This window comes from Orcinus orca, chromosome 13 (assembly GCF_937001465.1).
Source record: "Orcinus orca chromosome 13, mOrcOrc1.1, whole genome shotgun sequence".
Taxonomy (NCBI): Eukaryota; Metazoa; Chordata; class Mammalia; order Artiodactyla; family Delphinidae; genus Orcinus; species Orcinus orca.
Window position 1 is genome coordinate 33,508,596 of NC_064571.1, and position 26,335 is coordinate 33,534,930.

Here is a 26,335-nt window from a genome sequence, read left to right on the forward strand (position 1 = left end):
CTACAAGGTCCCGAGTGTCCAGGTCACCCTCACCTCTGACCAGCTGGCTACAAATGCAGGGGTTCTCACTACCCTCTCAGGTTCAATAATTCACTAAAATGACTCAGAACTCAGTTTTATTATAGCAATGGGATACAAATCAGGACAGCCGCAGAGAGGTGCATAGGGCAAGGTCTGGGAGGGTCCCAATCATGAAGCTTCCTTTGCCCTCTCTCCGTAGAGTCAGGGATATTGGGGCTTCATTAGGTAAGCACTATTGATTGAATCATTGGCCATGTGACTCAATCTCCAGCCTTCTTCCCTCCCCTGAGGTCAGGCTGATATGAAGCTCAAAGCCCCAACCTTCTAATCACATGGTTGGTCTTTCTGGCATGATGGGCTCCCACCTAGAGTCATCTCATTAGCATAAACTACCAGGTGTGGTGTAAGGGACCACTGGGAATAACAAAGACATTTCTCTCACCTGGGAAATTACAAGGATTTAGAGACTACCTCCCAGGAATCTGGGGGAGAGGCCAGCCATGTTCTTTATTACACATTTGCCTGTCTAATATAAAGTAGCAACCCCTTCCAAACCTCAGCCTTCCACCGGTGGTTCTCCTTCTTCCCTCATGTTATTCTGTTCCTTCCTTAACAGTTATCAGTATTCATATTGTATATCTATTTATTATTATCTTATTGTTTTTTTCCACCACTGGAATGTAAACTTCATGAACAGAGGCACTTTAGTTGCTTTTTTTGCTTTCTTTTTCTCCAGTTCCTGGAAAACTCTGTTACATAGGAGGTGCTTAACAAGATGTGTTAAACAAGTAAGTAAATAAATAAATATTCAATCAATTAAAAAATAGCATAAATACAGAGTTGCAAATGGGACGTGCTATTGATGATGATCTTAGCTAAGGGAACTGAGCTATGACTTTTGTTTTCTGATTTGAATCCTGTAGATCAAGATAATACTAGGAAAGAGCATGGTTAAAACAGATCCAACCTAATCAGAATATCTGATGAGGAGTGATTTAAATGTAAAGTTTGGAATAATTTCTCTTTCGCTTGAATGTAGTTGTACTTCCCAATATTCCTGATTGGTTATTTCTAACTTTTGAATATTTGGGATGTGTAAAACTCAGTTAAGAGATATAGGTATCTATCAATATGAAAATACCTTGGAAAAATTGACTTGAGTTTAAAATTTATTAGTGGATGTTCTGGAAGGATTCAACCACTGAAGATTTGGTTTAAACCATGTAGTTATGTCAGAAGAGCAACTGGGAGGACACCAAAAAGATGTAAGAATGGGCAAGAGCTTATCTAAAATATTTCTTGTTAACGTTTCCCTCTAAGAGTCAGGCTTGTAACAGGATATTGTCTGCTCCTCTCTGGTGCCTCTTGGGGTTATGAAGTCGCTAGAACTTTGGGTGACCCTGCAAGCCAGCTCTTCACGCTGTCTGTACTTCCTCCTGACTCCGATGGACCGAGGTGCTAGGGCGAGCCTTGGTTAGTTTTGAGTTACTCAGGTTATCCACAAGGCCAAATAAGACTGCCAATGGGAAGCTGCACAGCCGGCTTCCAAGCAGTGATTTAGAGTCTTGTGGAGAGCAAGGCTTGGCACTAGCACAGCCCAGGAACAGCGGCTTCTCTCTGCAGACCTCTCGGCATTCTGGTGCTGAATGCAGTCATTTTCGCTTACACCACTCTTCTGGGGACTTGGGTCAAAGGCTGAATGTTTGGAATCACCAGCCTCAGAGCTGAGCAAGAAATGAGAGGCCTCTGTCTTACGTTGGAATGAAAGAGCAGTTTCTTTCCATCCACATAGCTCTACTCTCTTACTGTCTTAGTAACATTATCTTGCTTATTGTGCTTTTAACTTTAAAGAACTGTAATTAAGCATTGAGCAAGGGCAAAAGACTGTTTTTAAATACATGTAAAGTGTAAAGAATAATGATACAACACACACCCATGGACTCTCCACCCCTCAATCTAGTTGGAAAGAGAGCGAGAGTGTTACCACTACCTTGGAAGTCATCCATTTGCCCCTCCAGGAACCCTCTCTCCCGCTCAGGGCTGTACAGTTATACCAAGTTTTGTGTTATCATTCCTTTGCTTTTACTCATGGTTTTACCACATTTGCATGTATTTCTAAAATATGTGTTGTTTAGTTTTGTCTGCTTCTGAACTTTATATAAATACGATATAGTTTCCTCTGCAACTTGCTTTTTGGACTCACCATTATTTTTTGGAGTCATTCATGTTGCTGTGTGTGGCTGTCATTAATTTTTGTTTTTGTGATGTTTAGTATGCTGCTAAATAAACATATCCAGATTTATTTATCTCTCCTATTGTTGGCAAACATTTGGATTGTTCCTAGTTTTTTTTGGTGTTCCAAATGCTGTGACTATGAACATTCTTGTGCCTGTTTCTGGGTTCCCATGAGCAAGAATTTCTCTAGGATATATACCTAAGAGTGGAATTGTTGGGTCATAGGATAGTCACACCATCAGCTTGTTAGACAAGGCTGAATTGTTTTCCATAGCAGTTGTATCAATTCATTCTTGCCCTGGCTATGTTCTTCTTACTCTATGTCCCCTGCAACTCCTCATATTAGACTTTTCCACTTGCCAGTAGGTGGGCATGAAATATTTCTCATTATGGTTAAGTTTGCATTTTCCTTCTTATGAAGGAAGTTAAGATATCTGTATCTAGATTTGCCATTCTAATTCTTCTTCTATTAGAAACCTATTCATGTCCAGTTTTCTATCAGTTATTTATCTTTTTCATATGTAGGAGTTCTTTATATAATTTTATACTAATCCTTTATCCAGTTTATGTGTTGCAAATATCTCTGTTAATTTGTGGCTTGCCTTCTCACTCTATTTTTGGTGTCTTTGGATAAGCAGACACTCTTTTTTTTTTTGCGGTACGCGGGCCTCTAGCTATTGTGGCCTCTCCCATTGCGGAGCACAGGCTCTGGACGCACAGACTCAGCGGCCATGGCTCACGGGCCCAGCCACTCCGCGGCACGTGGGATCTTCCCGGACCGGGGCACAAACCCGTGTCCCCTGCATCGGCAGGCGGACTCTCAACAACTGCGGCACCAGGAAAGCCCAAGCAGACACTCTTATTTTTAATGTAGAGAAAATTTCGGTATTTTACTTTATAGCTAGGGCTTTTTTTCTTCAAAGTGTAGCAAATCCTTTCCTCGCTTAGTAGTCATGAAGTTATTCTATATTCTAAAGTCTTCTAAGGCTTTTTATTTTGCCTTTCATAATCAGGCTTGAAATTTATTTTTTTAATATAGTGTGAAGTAGGGTCGTGGTTTCATTTTTCTATTTCTTTTTATGCCATATGGCTATCTAACTGTTTTAACACCACTTATTTAAAAACCTCATCTTTTTTCCACAAACCTGGAATGCAACCCACATGTTATTTCATTTGTCTGTGGATTTGTGGGCTTTCTGTTTTGTTGCATTGATGTATTTGCATATCCCAGTACTTATATCACATTGTCTTGATTACTACGTCTTTATAATAATTTTGATAGATCAAGCTCTTTCATTTTGTTGTTCTGCATCAATAACTTGGTTTTCCTGGCCCTTTCAAGAAGCATTTAAGATTTTACTCTACTTGAAATCTAAAAAGTTAGCCCACCATGGTTTCATGGATGATGATATTAGACATGAAACTCCTGAGTAAGAGGCAGGGGACTTTATTAGTCATGGCAGAGCAAGTGGTATGAGCATGAGATGTATGTGTCAGTGCCCCTTGCCCACAAGTCCCATAGGGGTGATGCATATGGACCTAGATAGATGCTTGCACACACAGTGGGTTGCATTATAGAGAGGACTCTGAGCTTAGGGAACTAGAATCTTTTATAGTAGGCAGTGAGCATGCCTGCTTTTTGCTCTAAAGAGAGACACTATCTTTACCTTCCCAGGCTGTTTGCTATACAAACATCCTTGCAAAAATAGTTGAGAAAAAAGGGCCGTCCATGCCTCTACTTACAAAATGTATAGAGACATCAAGGACCCTTGGAGAATTGCCTCACAACTGGCCCTTTGATCTTTGATGTACATTACATGCTAAATTAAGCTTGTCATATAACACACACACATGCATACACATGACCTATTGGGAATTTGTTTTGAATTGCACTGAATCTATAGATTGAGGGAGAGCTGACTTTCTTATAATCCTGAATTCCTAATTTATGACCATGGTTTATCTGCATTTATTCAGTCTACCTTAATGTGTCTCAATAAAGTTTCCATAGAAGTCTAGCAGATCTTTTGTTTAATTTATTACTTAGTGAGATGGTATCCTATCTTGCCTCAAACTCCTGCAACGCCTCTCTATTTTATAAAATTCTAACACTGGCCTGCAAGGCTCTTCATGATCTGGTTCCCCATTACCTCTTTGCCTTCATCTCCTTCTATTCCCCATTCTGCTTGTTCTGTTTCAGCCACGTTGACGTCCTTGCTGTACTTTTAATATGCCAGGCACTCTTCTGCCTTAGGCCTTAGCACTGGCAATTTTCCTTTGCCCATAATGCTTTTCTCCCAGAAATATTGGCATGGCTGACTATCTCCTTCAGTCTTTGTTCATGTTACCTCCTCAACAATGCCTATCCTTATTAAAAATTACAAACTGCCTCGTATCTCCTGGCATTCTTGATTCCTCTAACCCTGCTCTGCAGTTTTCCCTTAGCATTTCTCATTGCGGTACGCGGGCCTCTCACTGTTGCGGCCTCTCTTGTTGCGGAGCACAGGCTCCGGACGCGCAGGCCCAGCGGCCATGGCTCATGGGCCCAGCAGCTCCGCCGCACGTGGGATCCTCACGGACCGGGGCACGAACTCGTGTCCCCTGCATCGGCAGGCGGACTCTCAACCACTGTGCCACCAGGGAAGCTCAGCATTTCTCATTTTATATCCTATTAATTAATAGTACACAATACTATCCTACCAAATATCCTATTTATTTACATATTTGTCTGTTTGTTGAATGTATTTGTCATTTATTTTTCCCTCCTGTAACTAATATTTTAGCTGCATGAAGCAAGGATCTTTTCATTTTTATTTGCTGATGAGTTTCAAGTGTGTGCAATAGTGCTACGCATATTGCAGATACTTAAGAAATATTCTTAAATAAATTAAGCAGTTTTTCCTAGGTATGTCATATCTCTTGCTGCTGTTATGCATGTTATTTTAAAAACTAAAGTTTCTGTATGTTTGCTGCTGATATATTGAAATGCAATTCATATTTGATGGTTATTTTCGTATTCAGAAACTTTTCTAAATGCTCTGACTCCCATAACTTATCTATAGATTTGTATTTTTTACGCAGAAAACCATGGCATCTGGACATAATGATAGTTTTTTCTTCTTTTCTTTCCTTCTAATCTTTATATTTAATATTTCTTTTTCTTACTTTACTTACTTTCAGCACAATATTTCTAGAAGTTGTGACAGCAGGCATCTTGTTTTAATGGAAATGCTTTCACTGTTTTACATGACGCTTAGAGTCTGTTTAATGAAGTTTTAGGTGGTCTTAGTCTATTTAATGAAATTTCTTTTAATTCCAAATTTCCTAAGAATTGCTTTTTTATTGTGAATGAATATTCAACTCTATTAGGTAATTTTGCTGCTATTGAGATACATCATAAGTTTGTTGTCTTTTGATCTTTTAATGTGGCAAACTACATTATTGATTTCCTAATATCAAACCAACTGGCATTGCTAGGAAAAATCCCACATAGTCACGCTGTATTATCTTTTCTACACTTTGCTCAATAGGTCTGCTATCGTTTTGTTGAGATGTTTTGCATCTGTTTTTATGACAGAGATTGCCCTGTACTTTTCCTTTCTCATACCTGCCCGGTTTTGGAATCAAGCAAACAGTATTCTCATGAAATGAATTGGAGAGTACATCTCCCCCTGCTCCCATACATTTGAATAGTTTTATAAGATTAGAATAATCTATATTTTCAATGTTTGTAAAACCTCAACATAGAAACCATCTTGGCCTGGAATTTTCTTGTGTAAATAGAGCTTCAGTGAACATTGTGGTACATGACTCTTTTTGAATTATGGTTTTCTCAGGGTATATGCCCAGTAGTGGGACTGCTGGGTCATATGGTAGTTCTATTTTTAGTTTTTTAAGGAACCTCCATACTGTTCTCCATAGTGGCTGTATCAATTTACGTTCCCACCAACAGTGCAAGAGGGTTACCTTTTCTCCACACCCTCTCCCTCATTTAATGTTTGTATTTTTTTGATGATGGCCATTCTGACTGGTGTGAGGTGATACCTCATTGTAGTTTTGATTTGCATTTCTCTAACGATTAGTGATGTTGAGCATCCTTTCATGTGTTTGTTGGCAATCTGTATGTCTTCTTTGGAGAAATGTCTATTTAGGTCTTCTGCCCATTTTTGGATTGCGTTGTTTGTTTTTTTGATATTGAGCTGCATGAGCTGCTTATATATTTTGGAGATTAATCCTTTGTCAGTTGCTTCGTTTGCAAATATTTTCTCCCATTCTGAGGGTTGTCTTTTCGTCTTGTTTATGGTTTCCTTTGCTGTGCAAAAGCTTTTAAGTTTCATTAGGTCCCATTTGTTTATTTTTGTTTTTATTTCCACTTCTCTAGGAGGTGGGTCAAAAAGGATCTTGCTGTGATTTATGTCATAGAATGTTCTGCCTATGTTTTCCTCTAAGAGTTTTATAGTATCTGGCCTTACAGTTAGGTCTTTAATCCATTTTGAGTTTCTTTTTGTGTATGGTGTTAGGGAGTGTTCTAATTTCATTCTTTTACATGTAGCTGTCCAGTTTTCACAGCAGCACTTATTGAAGAGGTTGTCTTTTCTCCATCGTATATTCTTGCCTCCTTTATCAAAAATAAGGTGACCATATGTGTGTGGGTTTATCTCTGAGCTTTCTGTCCTCTTCCATTGGTCTATATTTCAGTTTTTTGTGCCAGTACCATACTGTCTTGATTACTGTAGCTTTGTAGTATAGTCTGAAGTCTGGGAGCCTGATTCCTCCAGCTCAGTTTTTCTTTCTCAAGATTGCTTTGACTACTCAGGGTCTTTTGTGAATTTAATTTCTTATCCTGAAATAGTGATGTGACAATTCTTCTAAGAAACATGGGATTCACTGCTTCCCAGAAGCCAGCTACATGACATTGTGTCCAGTTGGTGAGTCATGGTTTTCTTTCTCACTCATAAGAGGGCAGTATCTAAGATCTTGATCTTTGATGGGTTTTTGACAGGTTTCCACATCTCATGGCTTCAGGATGTTTTGGAAGTTCTACTATGCTGGTAGTACACTTCTTATGAACAGCAGTGGAATTGCCTCAGGATAAAGAAAATAATTTTTCCCAATAAGGACTGGTAAATGTTGGCATTTTTCGAAATGGTGGGACTCAATGCGTTTAGCTTTGTTTGTTAGGGTTATTTAGGGATACCTTATACGAAGACATGGGAATGGATTAGATATCTATTCTTTTATGCTATCCAGGATTTAAAAAAATATATATGGGAGTAATTTTTAAAAATGAACTGTAGTTTCATACTGGAATACACAACATTAGGCACATCTGTTTTCTCTGAGATCATTCTCCTTCAGTGGAGACCCCAATGCTGTACATGTACCATGTGACTTCACTCCCCTGGCCATCAAAGAGTAGAGGTTGTGGGCTCTTGAACCATACAGGGTGAAGAAAAATTGGAATTTGGATTCAAAAATATTAGACTTGACCTTGTGAGCTGGAAAGACACATAAACATGGGAGATGAGGCTCACATTTTGGTTTGACCATCTTCTGCCATGAGTACAGTAAACGTCATCAAGATGGAAAGAAGAGGGAAGCTGAATTTAAGAGGAGCAGAGAAGAGCTAATATGTGGCTTCAGGGAGAGAGAAGGAGACTTGAGTCTTGGTACCAGTATAGTTCCTGTTTTCAGTCTTTTTGATACCAGCTGCTTTTCTTGCCCTAAGAGTATTTTAGATATTCCAATATCCTTGTAATACACCTCCTCCCCTTTTCTGGCTCAAGCTACTTTGAGTGGATTTCTGCCCTCGCTGATTTAAAACGTTACTGTGCACATCAATTATAGAGCTGTCTTCACGGTAGTTGGATGGTCTTGGAACTATTCCCAGAGCTGTGGTTAGTAGTATCTGAAGCAGCTAAAGGGGTTCTTTATAAGGGACACATCCTGAGTATAGGCTAATGGCTGGGTCTAATGCACTTTGACAACTTGCTGCCACCACATTGCATTTTTTTCCAAATAGAAATCATAAAGAATTTTAGTGTAAATTGAACTCAGTGCTAAATAGGTTTATTGACACTTAAAGAAACCAGACAGGACTAGGAGAAAACATTTCAGAATGACATCATTAAAAACCATTAGAACCCATATTTTTCTGCGTAGAATATTCTGATGGCTAAACCCACAGCAACATTTTTTTTTAGTTCTCCACTGTTCCTCCACAGAAGGAAATGTTCAGAATCCAGAGTATATCAATATTGAAGCATTTTCCTATGTATAAAATCTGGCTTGGCTCTGATAAAAAGAAAAGAAGAAACCAATATCAATGCCTTTTCAAGGACCTGTTTTTTTAGGGGATAGAGGCAAGGAATGTCACACAGTTTTCAAACTAGCTCTGCAGTAATTTCAAGATTTAGCTAGCTAGCTATCAAGATTAAATCAATCAATTCAGAGATCTGGAAAGTTGCTGTTATGTTAGGTCCCCGTGTGAACTCTTTGTTTTTATGTAAATTATTCTTTGAATGCCCAGAATTAGTGATTGTTTGAGCTATAAAAAGCCAATAGAGTCTATTGGTGTTCTCCTTTCATTTAGTGATTCATACATTTCTTTGAATATGTCTTGAGTTTACTCTAGATTCACCCTTGAAAGGAAATATTTCAGGGTGGTTAAAAGCACAGAGTCCAGAGCTCAAATGCTTAGGATTGACCCAGGCAAGGGGTTTGTGACCTCTCTCTGTGCCTGTTTCCTCATCAGAAAGTGAGAATAACAATAAAACCTATCACATAAGATTGCGGTCAGGAGCAGATGAGTTAACACACTTAAAGCACATAGAATAGCGCGTGGCACAAAGCAAGCGCTACAGAAGTGTTAACCTTGATTACCATCTCTCGAGTAATGGGTGTCCTCTGTGGACATGCCCGGAAAATAGTCTGACAATCCCACCAGCATTAACTTGGAGTGCACAGTAGAGAGGCTACTCACCTTGAACCTCTTCAGCCATGTATGTTGGTATCCCCTTACACATGGCAATGATGGATTTTCCAAACTGGTCCAGGTTGTTGACTTTGTCAGGGTTGACTGTGTATATCAGGCTCTTGGGAGATGGTTTCCCTTGTCCTTTACCCTGAAGCTGAGTGTGCACAAGACAGGTGGAAAGGAGGAGAGAGAAGGAGTGCTAAGCCCAGTGGTTTGTTGGGTTGGGGGTTAGGTTCAAGGTCAACAAGGGGGTATTGCTTGGCTATAACTTTTCCATAATCAGAATGAAGAAGGACCAATTCCAGCCCTGTATATCTCAGAATTTTATAGTGTCTCAAGGAATTTAGCCGGTTTGAAACCCCAGCTTTTCGTATAAACAGAAGTCTGAGGGTAAATTTATTCTGAAGGTTGAACCTCATTTGGTCATCTTATATTTCTTGGATTGATTTATATGATCATCAGTTTCTGAGAATGCAGTTTTCTCTACACTGTCAGTGAAAGTTACCCACTTATCAGTTATAGGGATATAAACTCAGGCTGACATTTTAAAGAATGATAGATCCCCCCTCCCCACCTACCCCAAGTAGGGTTGCCAGATAAAATACAGGACACCCAGTTAAATTTTATTTTCAGATAAATAACAGATCACTTGTAAGTATAAGTATATCCCAAATATTGCATAGGACATACTTATGCTAAAAATTACCCATTGTTTATTTGAAATTCAAACTTAACTGGGTATCCTCTATTTTTATTTGCTACATCAAATAACCCTAACCAACTCTTTTTTTTTTTTTTTTTTTTTTTGCGGTACGCAGGCCTCTCACTGCTGTGGCTTCTCCCGTTGCGAAGCACAGGCTCAGTGACCATGGCTCACGGGCCCAGCCGCTCCGCGGCATGTGGGATCATCCCAAACCGGGGCACGAACCCGCGTCCCCTGCATCGGCAGGCGGACTCGCAACCACTGCGCCACCAGGGAAGCCTCCTAACCAAGTCTTGGCAGAAAAAAGTCCTTGAAGTACTGAGGGCTCCCACTGGTGTGAGCAGAGCTTTGCTCCGCTAACAGTAAAGGTGAGGTGTTTTGATCGGCTTCTGTGGAGGCAGGTGTGAGCCACAGCATTTGACTGTGGTGGCAGCTCTCTCTCCTCAGGCAATTACCAATTCCTCTTTTCCTTTTTTTGCTCCACAGAACAACATACTGTGGTCAAGAGGGAACAGCTATGACCTTCTCATTATTTGTTGGAAATCATAAGACTTCCCCGAGTAAAAATAAAAAGACTTTTATTTTTACCTTCTTTTCCTTGACCAGTGTATCAAGGGCTTGAAAAGAGGGCATGACTGCCTTGTTCATTTTGTGCACAATGCATGACTTCTTCTTAAGGAGCCTGGTTACAGCAAAGCCCTATTAAAGAAGATGGTAGATGGTAAGGAGTTATGTTCTCCAAGGTGCTTTTCTCATCAGATGTTAGTTTCACCAGCAGAGGGAAATGGAACTCTGAGATCACGATGAACTGGGATAAAAGTGCTGGATCTGACCCTGTTTTGCAATCATATTTATTGCTAGCATTTGTAAGCATAGACCACAAACTCTTTGAGGGAGAGACTGAGTGTTGAACTTGCTTCAGGTTCTAGCCTGGGAAGAGTCCCTCAACATATGTCTGTTCTGCTGAAATAAAATTTTAAATACTATCATATTTTAATCTCCTTTGATCTTCACAACATTTCAAGGAGGCAGGTAAGACAGGAATTCATTTTCTATTTGACCAGATGATAAAACTGAAACTATAAGGAGTTGGCTTTTCTAAAGTACAAAGTTTGTTAAATATAGAGCTGGTAATTGCAGAGCTGGGTGTTCTAACAAGAAAGAACTGGGTTTTTTTGTTTTTTTTTTTTGTTTTTACTCTCTTACTAATTAATATTGTCATTTACATTTCCTTTGGTCTTTTTGAGTTACAGATGAAATGTCAATTTCTGTCTTTTTAGAAGGAAATTGACAATAGAGTGAGATAGATTGTGCTTTGGCAGCAGTAATATTATGAAGGTCTTTTGTCTTTACTGAGGGTTTCTGCAGGTAAAGCAAAAGATGTCATATTTGTCTTATAGCCTCACAGCATAGTGGATCCTAATTACTATTCACACTGGTATGAATTTTAACTTACTGTGAGAAACTTATTAACAGCAATTATATCTAGGGAGTGAAACTGGGTGAGCAAAATAAGCATTTTTCCTTATAACTCTGTGCTTATGTGCAGTTAGAATTTACATCATTTAAAATTTTTTTATGGTTAGCAGGCAATTTCTGCTGTCGTTAAAAAAGGAATGCCATTTTGCAAAGAACAGAAATTGCATGTGGGCTACCTACATATTCATAGTCCCAAACGGAATTCCACGAGTCCCATCCGTTGTTATTGTCAACATTGGCCACGTTATGTTCGTTGTTGACACTCACTGACTGCTGCCCACTTCCACCACGGTTGTTGTCGTTGACATTGATATTCTGTAATTTACAAGAAATTGCCACTGATTTAATACCACATTTCTTTGCAAATGCATTTTGGTAACACACTTTAAAAAATGAGACTTACATAGTTAGCAAGGGCAGGAGTCAGAAAGATGCCAACAAGTCCAGCAAAGACAATCTGAAATCACAAATAACATGGGTCTGCTGTTAAATGGCAAAACGATGGCCTCGTCTTCTTTCTTTATCTAAGCTTATAAAAATACTTACTAACTTTACCACTCTATTGAGTAGTCTGTCTTTTCTTCTTCTTTGGTCTTCTATTTTTTTAACCATAGGAAGTTTTAATGATAATGTTGAATTGTAGGTTAATTATAAGTGATTATGTTGATTGTTTTAGAATTTTTAATGTAGGTCTTATGAAATACTGATGAAGTGTCAGTATATTGAAAAATAAAGTTGAAAATGAATAGCATATATGGTATGAAAATGGTTTTAAGTTCTGAGAACCACATCTGAAAATGATTTAATTTAATTTTCCTATTTATTGCCCTGAATGTTTCTTCTCTTCCTAGACCCCCTAATAGCAGTAGTCTTTTTATTTAAAAATTGTTTTCAAGTAATGGATTAGTAAGCAGATTGGATATGAATGATGAGAAGCCAAGGATGGGGTGTCTGGCTGTCAAATGTGCTTAGCAGAAGGGAAGTCAATCACTGTCCCAGGACACCTGATGTAGTCATGTGTCATTGAGTACACAACGCTTGTTCTCAGGACACAGAGCTTTATGCAGGGTGCGTGATTCTGGGCGCTTATCTTCATTCCCTTTGCCTGGAACAAAATGGTTTGAGAACTGCACTAGTAATTCAAGGTAATTTAAAAAATTGGTTTGATGTTTCCCCTGATAGTTTAAGAAGGAGATTAAAAAAAATTCAGAGGTGGAAGAAATTTTAGAGATCGATTAGTACAACATAATCCTTTCACAGATGAGGAAACTGAACTTCAGAAGTTGAGTGACTTGGCCAAAGGTGTACCTTTTGCTCAAGGCAGAACCAGAAGAGAAACCAGATATGACCTGTGTCTGGAGCTCTTTTTTTTAACCTTCCTATTAGTAGAACTTATTTCTAGGGATTTCCCTGGTGGTCCAGTGGTTAAGACTTCGCCTTCCAATGCAGGGGGTGAGGGTTTGATCCCTGGTTGGGGAGCTAAGATCCCACATGTCTCGTGGTCAAAAAACCAAAACATAAAAATAGAACTTATTTCTAGAAAATTATTTCACACTTGCGACTCCATTATGAAGCAGAGTCTGCTGTAATATATTTTAATGTTTAGTATGTCAAAACATGAAAATATTTACCTGACTCTAGCGCTTCTGCATCCTGTTATGAGACACACAGCACCACCAGTTACTTTGGCAGAATTTTGTGGTCCATTTGCTACACTCTTCAGCCTTTTACATGGAAACACAAGTGAGATGTTGCACTAGCTTCATGCTTCAAGTGTTTTCATGAATAAATGGCTACAGACAGGGTCCAAGGTAGAACTTTCTTAGAGATCCATTTCACAGGGGAGAATGTGACAGTAAGTCTCTTGCCAATTTGTTTTTATAATAAGCTTTTTATCTTGCCTGAACATACTCAGAAGTTTTGGTCAAAAAGGGAATTTAAGAAGGTATGAAAAGTCAGACATTTTCTAGGGTTAGAGACTGCTTGCTCTGTGCCCAGACCTGAATCAGGAGATCTGGAAAGTAATTTTTTTAAACATAGCATAGTGTAAGATGCTCAGGCATCTGACCAATCCCAGTATAACTATCCTTCTCTATAGAGATGCTTATAAATGCCATGATTCCATGAAAAGAAAAGAGATGATGATGATGATTTTTAAAAAATTTTGCATTAAAGTGATATTGTCATAAGAAGCAGACCCCCTTAGCTCAGAATATTAACAGTCTCCACTTATAAGGGAATAAATTCAAAAGGAAATATCTACTCACTGTGAACTTCATCTTGACTTCACCAAAGCAATGAAGCCAGGCATGGACTCAGAAAAAAAGTCTTCTCATATTTATACTTGACCAGCTTACTCAAGCTAGGTGTGAACAGGTGGGGTCCAAGACTTATCTTTCTCCATTTTCCATATCTGTGCTACGTTCTGGTGTGCCAGGAAGCCTTTTGGAATATCCGTCTGGTTAGCAAGGTATTTTGACATGGAGTTGATCTGACTCACTGTTTGTTGAAGTTGAAGATATCAAAACAAAACTCAGTATGATTTATGATAACTTCTGTTCCAACTGAAGCTGTGGGTGTGGGTATTTTATATATTGATATCACTCAGATTCAGAAAAAGAATCATCCCTAAAATCAAACAAGGCAAGAAACTGTGGGCCTTGTAGATAACAGCTCCTGTAAGAATGTGGAATGGTTTCCTCTTCGTACCTTTAACCAAGCCACTGTGTTGCCTTTGCTTAGGCTAAACATGTTCTATTAGCTACTCCCACAAAACCTATAACCTTCTCTGCAATCCTGAGCTCTTTGGATGACAGGACCATACATCTAGTTAGAAAATCTGGGGCTCTCTTTGGTCTTTTTTCTAACCCTCCAGTTAGTTACTAAACCTTGTCATTTCATCTCAGTCAGAATCGATGCTCGACTCTGGCTTTGCCCACAGCTTCATTCACCTGGACTTTTACCGCCGTTGTGTAACTGATCATTCTGGTCATCAGTCTCTCATATTCCAGTGCATTTCCCCCACATTTTCCCTAAGGTTGTCTTTTAAAAATACATGTATAAATAAACTGACTCTACCATGCTTAGCAACTTTCACTGGCAGCCTACAAGATAAACTTCAAGCTCACTGGAATGGCACAGAGGGTCCTTTATAATAAGGTTTCCTAAGTCTCCCCAGGTGTATCTGTCGCTCTATAAACCTATATTCCAGCTACACCACAGTTCCACGTTGGTGGGAATATTCAGGGTGGTTCGTGCCTCTATGCCTTCGCACATGTAGTTCCTTCACCCTGGAGTGCCAACCCCTTGCCTTTCTCTAATTGGTAATTGCTATTTATTTTTCAAGGCCCAACTCACATGCCACTGCCTCCATCATGTCTTCCCCATATCCAAGGGGGAAACTTTTTTCTTTTTTTTCCTGGAGCTATAAAAGGAATCCCTGTCCTCTTATTTGTTTCTAGATAATTTAATTTTCAGAAATGATGTTAAAATAATTTTTTAAAATGTTTTCATCGGAAGCAGAGAGTAGATTTTGTCACTTGGGCAAACAAGTAAATGCTCAAAACAATCTTGGAGGTGAATTAAAGTTTCAATTTTTTTCCTGCTCTCTCTTACAAATGGAAGCTAGTAAATAAGATGGCTGAGGAGAAAAACTGTCTCATGAATCACTGATCTATAAATTTCCCCTTTGGAAACCTTCCTGAGCCCATGATTATCTGTATATGCATGGATTGGAATCACAGCACTGGGTCACATGGTTGTAAAGCTTGATTAACTACCCACATCACTTTCAGAATGTTAGCATGAGTGGATTAGTGTAGCTGTGGTAAGATTTTGTTTATGTTTTTAATGTGTCCACTAATCTCTTCCAAACTTGCTCTTTAGCTGCAAAAGATCACTAAGCCTGGGATGGAGGGCAGCCATCTGTGAAGAGGTTTCCTTTCTTTCTTTTTTTTTTTTTTAACATCTTTATTGGAGTATAATTGCTTTACAATGTTTTGTTAGTTTCTGCTGTATAACAAACTGATTCAGCTATACATATACATATATCCCCATATCTTCTCCCTCTTGCGTCTCCCTCCCTCCCACCCTATCCCACCCCTCTAGGTGGTCACAAACCACCTAGCTGATCTCCCTGTGCTATGCGGCTGCTTCCCACTAGCTATCGATTTTACATTTGATAGTGTATATATGTCCATGACTCTCTCTCACTTCGTCCCAGCTTACCCTTCCCCCTCCCCATGTCTTTAAGTCCACTCTCTACATCTGCATGTTTATTCCTGTCCTGCCCCTAGGTTCTTCAGAACCATTTTTTTTAGATTCCATATATATGTGTTAGCATATGGTATTTGTTTTTCTCTTTCTGACTTACTTCACTCTGTATGACAGACTCTAGGTCCATCCACCTCACTACAAATAACTCAATTTTGTTTCTTTTTATGGCTGAGTAATATTCCATTGTATATATGTGCCGCATCTTCTTTATCCATTCATCTGTTGATGGACACTTAGGTTGCTTCCATGTCCTGGCTATTGTAAATAGAGCTGTAATGAACATTGTGGTACATGACTCTTTTTGAATTATGGTTTTCTCAGGGTATATGCCCAGTAGTGGGATTGCTGGGTCATATGGTAGTTCTATTTTTAGTTTTTTAAGGAACCTCCATACTGTTCTCCATAGTGGCTGTATCAATTTACATTCCCACCAGCAGTGCATGAAGGTTCCCTTTTCTCCACACCCTCTCCAGCATTTGTTGTTTGTAGATTTTTTGATGATGGCCATTCTGACTGGTGTGAGATGATATCTCATTGTAGTTTTGATTTGCATTTCTCTAATGATTAATGATGTTGAGCATTCTTTCATGTGTTTGTTGGCAATCTGTATATATTCTTTGGAGAAATGTCTATTTAGGTCTTCTGCCCATTTTTGGATTGGGTTGTTTGTTTTTTTGATATTGAGCTGCATGAGCTGCTTGTATATTTTGGAGATTAATCCTTTGTCAGTTGCTTCATTTGCAAATATTTCCTCCCATTCTGAGGGTTGTCTTTTCGTCTTGTTTATGATTTCTTTTGCTGTGCAAAAGCTTTTAAGTTTCATTAGGTCCCATTTGTTTATTTTTGTTTTTATTTCCACTTCTCTAGGAGGTGGGTCAAAAAGGATCTTGCTGTGATTTATGTCATAGAATGTTCTGCCTATGATTTCCTCTAAGAGTTTTATAGTATCTGGCCTTACAGTTAGGTCTTTAATCCATTTTGAGTTTCTTTTTGTGTATGGTGTTAGGGAGTGTTCTAATTTCATTCTTTTACATGTAGCTGTCCAGTTTTCACAGCAGCACTTATTGAAGAGGTTGTCTTTTCTCCATCGTATATTCTTGCCTCCTTTATCAAAAATAAGGTGACCATATGTGTGTGGGTTTATCTCTGAGCTTTCTATCCTCTTCCATTGGTCTATATTTCAGTTTTTTGTGCCAGTACCATACTGTCTTGATTACTGTAGCTTTGTAGTATAGTCTGAAGTCTGGGAGCCTGATTCCTCCAGCTCAGTTTTTCTTTCTCAAGATTGCTTTGACTACTCAGGGTCTTTTGTGAATTTAATTTCTTATGGCGTCACAAAGCCTTCTCTTTTTGTTATTTCCTTCAGGACGATGGCTTCCAAAATATATATAACCCTGCCTTTCTGTTGCTGCTTGTATGTCTGTCCAATTGCATCTGCTGAACCTTCTGGATCCCCTCAGAGGCAACCAGAGATATATTATACCTCTGATTGGTTGTTAACCTTGAGTGTTTGTTAGAGCGCTGTAAACAGAGTTTGGAAGCATCTTGCTAAAAGAATGTCTGCTGAGTGATGACATCATTTCTATAAAACACATGAAAGTAGACATAAATAGAATATTGACTAAGAAGTTCATTTTTCATCACTATGAAGAATAATCGAACCTGGTTAAGTACTTTCATTCTGAAAAGGAATTGGAGAAAATATGCCCACGTGAGGAATAGAAATCACAAAATGAGAGTAACATGTTACTTTATAATTATCTTAGAGCTAATAACACTCTCCTTGTTCATTGTTCATATTGAGGCAATTTAGAGAAAGTGGTGTGAAAGCTATGCAGATGCTGTGGTCCTTCAGCAATAGCAATCAGGCCTGGAAAGGACTGAACTGAACACTGGAAGATGAAAATCAGATTCTAAGTGGTGAGGACCAAAGTGCTACAGCTGTGAAGGCCACACCTGGAGGCCAGGTCTTGTGAGGACCCCGTGGTCCCCACATTGAACTATCCCCATGGCTTCCCTGGCAGAAGAGGCCAAAGTAAAAGATTTGCCCTAAGACTGAACAATGAAGCATTGTTTTGTGAATCATTGAGTTTTCTGCAGAGTGACTGATCTGAACTGGTTTGCTTTTCTGCATCCCAGATAGAAAATATACACAGGCGTGTAATCTGTTCACGTCTGGAAGAACACATCCTCAGAGGAAAATGTTGGATCCTCAGAGGTACCTCAGGGAATTTTGAGCTCCATGTTTATTCAATTATATACTCTTCCTACCCACATCTGCAGTCTCCAATTCCTGGAAATGCTTAATAAAACATATCCATTCGGACTTATTCTGGAGTGTAATTTTTCTTCAGAGGTCCCACTGCATTTAAATAAGGAACCAACTCCCCTCATCCAGGCCAGGGAAATTTTTTCATTTGCTGTGCTGGCCTACAATTCTTTACTCATTTTCTCATATTGAAAAGTAATCAATTAACAGAAATTAACCATGTTCCAGCTAATGTAGTAAGCACAAGTGCTACAGAAGATTCAAAGATATAAAATAACAAGGACTAATACTCCAAGATCCTGAAATCTGTCTGAGGGCAGGGCTGGCTTTTTGGACATGTGACCAACGTAGTTACCCAGGACTCATATTCAGAAGACAGCCCCATACTTAAGACTTTAAAGTTGCCAACTTGAAATTCTTATTAGTTATATTTCTGAATTTGTGTTTTGTAAGTAAAGTCCAATGGGACAATGCAGCATGCCCTGGGGGCTTGGAGTTGTGGCTCATGTGTGGTCCCACCTCCTGCTTCTCCCCACCTCCTTGGGTGTGCTTTCCACAACCCACTCCTCTACCTCCACTGTGGGGTCTGGGTGCAGATGCAGGAAAGATCAAGGTCAGACACGTGCACCTGCATGCTGAGTCACAGTGGGGGACTCTGTGTGCCTTTGAGGATTTGCAATTATCTTGCAAGTATCCCCATGAGCAAGGGAGTGTGATATTAAATAGCAAATCAAAAACACCATCGTTGGTTGAGAGAAAGAGAGAAACTATGGAAGAAAGGAAAAAGCTTTTTTTCTGTTTTTTGAACAAGGGGTCCCATATTTTCATTTTGCACTGGGCTTCACAGATTAAGTAGCTGTCTCTGATAGGAGACAAGACATGCACATAACATGGATATATCAAAGTAAGGTAAGAGGAAGGTTCTGGGAGGCTTTCCAACTTGTCCAAGGTCACATAGCAGTTAAAAATGGAATAATGTTTTCATGTAATCCAGGAGCTTGCACTCTTTCTTTCATGACTTGAAACTTCTCCAAATGAGCAGTAGAGACAAAACATTCAGAGGAGTGTGAGCTCTTTAAACTGGAGTCGTTATGGAGGTTTCATGCAGAAAATGGACCTTTGGTTGAGACCTGTGGGACACGCCGTATAGACACCTAGGGATGAAGCATCAGCCTAGGGGAGCAGCAGAGCCAGGTGGTGTGAACTGTAGGGGGGCGTTCAGTGAGGACCACCTTATAATGTTCTTAGTACTCTCAGATTCACCTTTATGGCTATGAAATATCCCATTTAATCACAATTAGGTAAAGAAAAGTTGAGTCAGAACTATTCCACTTATCAAGAACCGACAATTTGCTACACACTAACTAAGCTCAAACTATTGTAGGGATTTAATCTTCACCAATAGCCACAAGACACTTCTCTTCCTCCCTGGCCTCTGAGCTCAGGTATGCCAATCTCATACTTCCCTGCATGTGTGAACGCTCTTTACTCTTTCCCACACCGATATGTTCCAATATCCTTGAGCTCCTCCCAGTAAAATAATATTTTAGTTGGTGACCATGGGTGTTTCTCTAAAAAAGCAATCACTCATTTTTTTTTGACACACCTTTAAATTTGATTTGATCTCTTCATGAAGGCACATATTCAGGGAGTTATTTAAACAGGTATGCATATTTTAGAAATGCAGATACTATTTATCGTGTAGAATTTCATGTCTCACTCTAAAATAGATTGAGTGTGTGTGTAGATGATGTGGGATGGATGCCTTGGGTCTTGGATGTGTACTAGGCTCTTAGTCTGCTGCGACAGAACTCATATTCCGTGTGTCTAGCATAGTTCTTGCCATATGAGTAGGGCTCAGTCAAGGATGATTTCAACCTAAATTCATGTACAAAAAAGATTCTCCTAATTTTGGCCACTTTCCTCAAATCTAGAAAAAGCCAAACAATTTCCTCTCTCTTCTTGGATGGGAGGCAAAAAAAAAAAAAGAATTTAAACTAAAAAATAATTCTCCTTGGGCCTGTAATAGTCTCAGTGGAATTCAACTTTCCTTATCTCTAGCAAGCTTCTTCCCTCTCCCTTTCAGCAAATGTTCAAAATAGTTTGCCAACCTACTATTCAAGTCCTCAACATCACTCCTACCCTGCCTACTGTACCAGGAATATAAACGGTATCAGGCTTCATTTTTTTATTTTTATAAATTTATTTATTTATTTATTCTTGGCTGTGCTGGGTGGAATCTTCCCCAACCAGGGCTAGAGCCCGTGTCCCCTGCATTGGCAGGCAGATTCTTAACCACTGCGCTACCGGGGAAGTCCTGGTATCAGGCTTCTTGAACTGACATTCCTTCATCTACTGATCACTATCTTCACCCATTCTTCATTCTTTCTCATTTTGGAGAAATGTGCCCTTAACAGTTTCCAAGAACAATATCTCCACCCCCAATGCCCACCTTCCTCCATCAGATAGCTGTCCTTTTTCTCAACCTTTAATATCTTCCTGTTGGTTTGCTACTTCTTTTTTGGTTTGTATGGGCAAATCTCCCCAGTACTAAAAAAACAAGCCAAGAATAAACATGAAAACCTTCCCTTAACTCTACCTTCCTCATAAACAGAGACTTTATAACTTCCCTTCCCTTTACATCTCTTAAAAGGATCATGTCATTTTTCCAAGTCCACATCCTCACCTCCCAGTCCTAGCTCAACCCATTGAAATTTGGCTTCAAGTCTGAAGGGTAACTGGTAGTGCTGGGATTCAAAGTGAACCAGGCAAGGAGCGTAACCCTGAAATCTCTGATATGCTGGTATCTCTTCAGTACTCATGATTTGACTTCTCTTTACTTTTTGACGATGATAGTCTCTTCTTTTCTTGAAATTCTCTCCTAGCTTAATTTCTGTGACACCCCTTTCACCCATTTCTACTTCAACTGCTCCTTCTACCACCTGAACAATTGCTTGCCTCTCTTCTTCCAACTGTCCCTTCAGGGTTGCCATTGGATTCTACGCTTGATCCTTTTCTCTCATTACCTGTGTCATTCTTGCTGGAAGACCTCCTGTATTCTGAACACTTGAGCCGCCCCGACATGTTGGAAAAACAGATCAAACCTTACCAAGCTTCAGACTTGACTTTACAACTGTATATATTATTAACGGTCCTCAACCATTTTGGCACCAGGGACTGGTTTCGCGGAAGACAATTTTTCCATGGACTGGGGGTTGGGGTGGGGGAGGATGGTTTTGGGTTGATTCAAGCTCATTACATTTATTGTGCACTTTATTTCTATTATTATTACATTGTAATATATAATGAAATAATTATACAACTCACCATAATGCAGAATCAGTGGGAGCTCCGAGCTTGTATTCAGTTGCCACTCACTGATAGTGTTGTTTTTTTTTTTTTTTGCGGTACGCGGGCCTCTCACTGTTGTGGCCTCTCCCTTTGCGCAGCACAGGCTCCGGACGCGCAGGCCCAGTGGTCATGGCTCACGGGCCCAGCCGCTCCGCGGCATGTGGGATCTTCCGGGACTGGGGCACGAACCCATGTCCCCTGCATTGGCAGGCGGACTCTCAACCACTGCGCCACCAGGGAAGCCCCACTGATAGGGTTTTGATATGAGACTGCAAGCAATTAATTTATTGTGGTCTCTGTGCAGTCAAACCTCTCTGCTAATGATAATCTGTATTTGCAGCCGCTCCCCAGTGCTAGCATCACCGCCTCAGGTCTACCTTAGATCATCAGGCATTAGATTCTCATAAGGAGCGCACAACCTAGATCCCTTGCATGCGCAGTTCACAGTAGGGTTCACGCTCCTATGAGAATCTAATGCTGCCACTGATCTGACAGGAGGCGGAGCTCCGGTGGTAATGCAAGTGATGGGCAGTAGCTGTAAATACAGATGAAACTTCACTCGCTCACCCGCAGCTCACTTCCTACTGTGTGTCCTGGTTCCTAATAGGCTGCAGACTGATACCGGTTTGTGGCCTGGGGGTTGGGGACATCTGTATTAGATGTATTTGATAATCATGTTTCAAAATCACATAGACTCCAAACCAAACTATTTTCATGAGTCCCCAGTCACACTGTTTTTCTATAACTTCTGTTTAGTTTAGTGGCATTTCTAACAGCCAATCAGGATATCCTCAATTCTGATTTCTCACCCCCTTCCTCCTCCACTATAGGTCACCAGAGCCTATAAATTCTACCTTTTCAATATTTCATTTAAGAAATAATAAAAACCTTTTTTCCTGATCATAAAAGTAAATTATAGGAAATTGTAGTAAACATGGAAATTATTAAAGAAAATATTGACACATATTTTACTCTGCAGAAATAATCACTGTTACTTTTTAGGTTATTTCCTTTTAATTTCTTTTGAGACGTCTTTGATCCATGCGTTATGTAGAAGTGTAATTTTGTCTTCAAGTGCATTGGGATTTTCCAGTTGTCTTTCTGCTATTGATTTCTAACTTAATTTCATTGTGGTCTGAGAACATACTTTGTATGATATCTGTTCTTTTAAACTGTTAAGGTGTGTTTTATGGCCCAGAATGTGGTCTACCTTGTTTTTTTTTTTTTTTTTTTAAAGAAGATGTTGTTGGTAGGAGTTTATTAATTAATTTATTTATTTTTGCTGTGTTGGGTCTTCGTTTCTGTGCGAGGGCTTTCTCTAGTTGTGGCAAGTGGGGGCCACTCTTCATCGCGGTGCGCAGGCCTCTCACTATCGTGGCCTCTCTTGTTGCAGAGCACAGGCTCCAGACGCACAGGCTCAGTAGTTGTGGCTCACAGGCCTAGCTGCTCCGCAACATGTGGGATCTTCCCAGACCAGGGCTCAACCCCATGTCCCCCGCATTAGCAGGCAGATTCTCAACCACTGCACCACCAGGGAAGCCCTGGTCCACCTTGTTGAATGTTCCATATGACCTTGAGAAGAATGTGTATTTTGCTGTTGCTGAAAGAAGTAGTATTCTATGTGCCAATTAGATCAAGTCAACTGATGCTGTTGTTCAGTTCAGCACCAGTATGCTTACTGATTTTATGCCAGTTTGATCTACCAATTACTCAAAGTTTCCAGCTAGAATAATATTTCTCTATTTCTCATTGTAGTTGTATGTTTTTAACCTCATGTATTTTGATGCTCTTGTTAGGTGCATGGGTGTTAAGTATTGTTATATATTCCCAAAGAACTGACTGTTTTATCATGATGTTATGCCCCTCTTTTTTTTTCTTTTCTTTTTTTTTTTTTTTTTTGTGGTACACGGGCTATGAGAAATAAATATGCTGCTGTGGCCTCTCCCGTTGCGGAGCACAGGCTCCGGACGCGCAGGCTCAGCAGCCATGGCTCACGGGCCCAGCTGCTCCGCGGCATGTGGGATCTTCCCGGACCGGGGCACGAACTCGTGTCCCCTGCATCGGCAGGCGGACTCCCAACCACTGCTCCACCAGGGAAGTCCTATGCCCCTCTTTATCCCTCATACATTTTTTTGGTTCTGAAGTCTGCTTTATCTAAAGTTAATATAGGTACTCTAACTTTTAAAAATTAGTGTTAGATAGTTAACTTTCTTTACCCCTTTACTTTAACCTACTTTTACATATAATCAGTGTCTGTGTATTTAAAGTGAGTTTCTTGAATATAACATATAGTTGGGTCTTGTTTCTCTGATCCACTCTGACAATCTCTTTTTTACTTGGTATATTTAGATCATTCATACTTAAAGTAATTATTGATATAGTTGGATTAATATTTAACATGTTTAACTATTTTGTATTCGTTACATTTGTTTATTTTTTCTTTCCTTCTTTTTTGCCTTGTTTTTTTGACAGGTTTTTTAAAGAGAAGTTTTAAGTTAGCATCAAAATTGAATGGAATGTACAGATACCCTACATTCCTTGCCCTCACATGCATAGCCGCCCTCATCAAATGAACACCAGAATGTACATTTGTTAACAGTTGAGGAACCTACACTGGCACATCACTACCACCCAAAAATCAATAGTTTATCGTTATATTTGAACAGTTATCTATTAAATCAATTAAGAATAAGAAAAAAAAGATTTTATTTTACCTTCATTTATTCCTTGTCTGATTGTCTTAGGCATTCAGGATGCTATAACAAAATGACACAGACTTAGTGGTTTATAAACAATACATATTTGTTTCTCATAGTTCTAGTGGCTGGGAAGTCCAACAGATCCATAATCTGGCGAGAGCTCATTTCCTCTCTGATGGCCATTTTCTTACTGAGAGGCTTTTCAACTTGTCCATGGTCACATGGCAGTTAAAAAATGGAATAATGTTTTCATGTAATCCAGGAGTCAGTACTGTTTCTTTTATGCTTTGCAGCTTCTCCAAATGAGCAGTAGAGACAAAACATTCAGAGGAGTGTGAGCTCTTTAAGCTGGAGTAATTATGGAGGTTTTGTGCGGAAGATGGACTTTTTTTCACCTTATGCTCCCTAAAAGAAATAAATAGTTTCTTATTAAATAATTGGTTTGCAATTTCTTAATAACTAACAAGATTGAATGTGTCTTATGAATAATAAATAGTGATCATACTATTAGATAACATTTATTGAGCACCTACTGTGTCAGCTACTCTTCTAAGTGCTTTCTATGTGTACCCTCATTTAATCTTCACAGTAACCCTGTGAGGAGCCATTTTATTACCCTTTCTTTAGAAAGGAAGATAGTAAGGAACAGAGAGGTTAAATAATTTGCCAAAGAATACACAGTGAGTAACTGGAAAACCTAGACAATTCAAATCCAGGCAAGATGTGTCAGGTATGGTTACCTCATAACCATCTCCTATTATTTCGTTCCCTCTAATCATACCTTTGTCCATTAAAGACATGTTACATGTATTCATTTTATTCCCTTTATTCCCTGTGGATTTGTAAAACATTTCATAAGTTGAGAAATATTATCATTTGTCCCTCATATATGTGGAAAATATTTCCCTCAGTTTTCAATTTGTTTTAAACGTTGCTTATTTTTTACACTTAATGACTATTATTTTCCTAATCAGGTTTATTGAAATATAATATAATAAATATAAATATCTAGAATGTTTATCCTTATTTCTATGAGTTTTGACAAATGCATGCAGTCATGAAACCACCAGCACAATCAATATAGAACATTGTCATCACCCCCCAAAATGTTCCTTGTGCCCTCTATCGGTGATCTTACCCCTCATTCCCAGCCCCTGCCAAACTCTCATCTGTTTTCTGTCCTTTTAGTTTTATCTTTCCAAAATGCCATATAAATTGAATCATACAGTAGGTAGTCTTTTGATCTTGGCTGCTTTCACTCCGTATAATGCATTTGAGATTCATCTGAGTTGTGTGTCAGTGGTTGGTCCTTTTTATTTTTATTTTTTTGCTAAGTAGTATTTCATTATATAAATGTACCACATTTTACCTATCCAGTCACCAGCTGAAAGGCAACTGGGTTATTTCTTGTTTTTGGTGATTACAAATAAAGCCACTATAAATACTTATGTTCAGGTTCTAATGTATACATATATTTTCACTTCCCTTAGATAAACACCCAGGAGTGAGATTTCTGGGTTATACAATGAGTATATTTAATTTTATGAGAGATTGCCAAATTGTTTTCCAAAGTGGTTGTAGCATCTTGCACACCTGCCCACAATGTATGATTGTTCCATTTGTTTCACATCTTTGACAACACTTGGACTTTTAAATTTTCTTTTCTTGTTGTTGTGGTGGTGGTTTTGCCATTCTAATAGAAGTATAATGGTTTTAATTTGCATTTCCCTAATTACCAATGATGCTGAGCATTGTTTTTTTGTATGTATTTGCCATCCGTATATTTTCTTTGGTGAACCATCTTGTCATATTTTTTGCCCATTTTAAAAATTGAAATGTATGTTTTATTATTAAATTTGAAAGTTCTATATATAGTATAGATAGATTCTTTATCAGATATGTATTTTGCAATATTTTCTCTCAGTCTGCGGCTTTCCTTTTCATATTCTTAACAGTATCTTTGGAAGGGCAGAAATTTTAAACTTTATTGAAGTCCAATATAGTAATTTTCTTTCATGACTTTTCAAGTATGATGTTAGGTGAAATTTTTTTATACTTGACCTTTATTAGGATGAATAAATTCCTTTTTAAAAAATTTTATTGAGATATAATTGACATATAACATATTAGTTTCAAGTGTACAGTTTTGCTTTAAAAGAACCAATTAATTACCTCTTACATTTTATACAGCTAGGTTTATGTATCTTTTCTCTTGTGGTTTATTCTAATACTTTTAGGCTTAGAAAACCTTTTTTCTTTTGCATTGCCAAAATCGGATCAAAGTTTATTGTATTTTCTTCTACTTTTTTCTTTCTTTTACATCATGT

At 38.9% G+C, this 26,335-nt stretch overlaps 1 protein-coding gene across 1 annotated transcript; it reads right to left on the bottom strand.

Moving 5' to 3' along the window:
• Positions 1 to 8,455: 8,455 nt before the first annotated feature.
• LOC101275363 (gastrokine-1) lies at positions 8,456 to 13,720 on the bottom strand. Its single transcript, XM_004277020.4, has 6 exons — positions 13,682 to 13,720; positions 11,818 to 11,871; positions 11,595 to 11,729; positions 10,524 to 10,634; positions 9,239 to 9,386; positions 8,456 to 8,550 (listed from the first exon to the last, which is right to left on the bottom strand). The coding sequence occupies exons 1-6, from the start codon at positions 13,691 to 13,693 to the stop codon at positions 8,456 to 8,458; spliced, it is 555 nt and encodes a 184-aa protein (XP_004277068.2). The 5' UTR covers positions 13,694 to 13,720.
• Between the last annotated feature and the right edge of the window lie 12,615 nt (positions 13,721 to 26,335).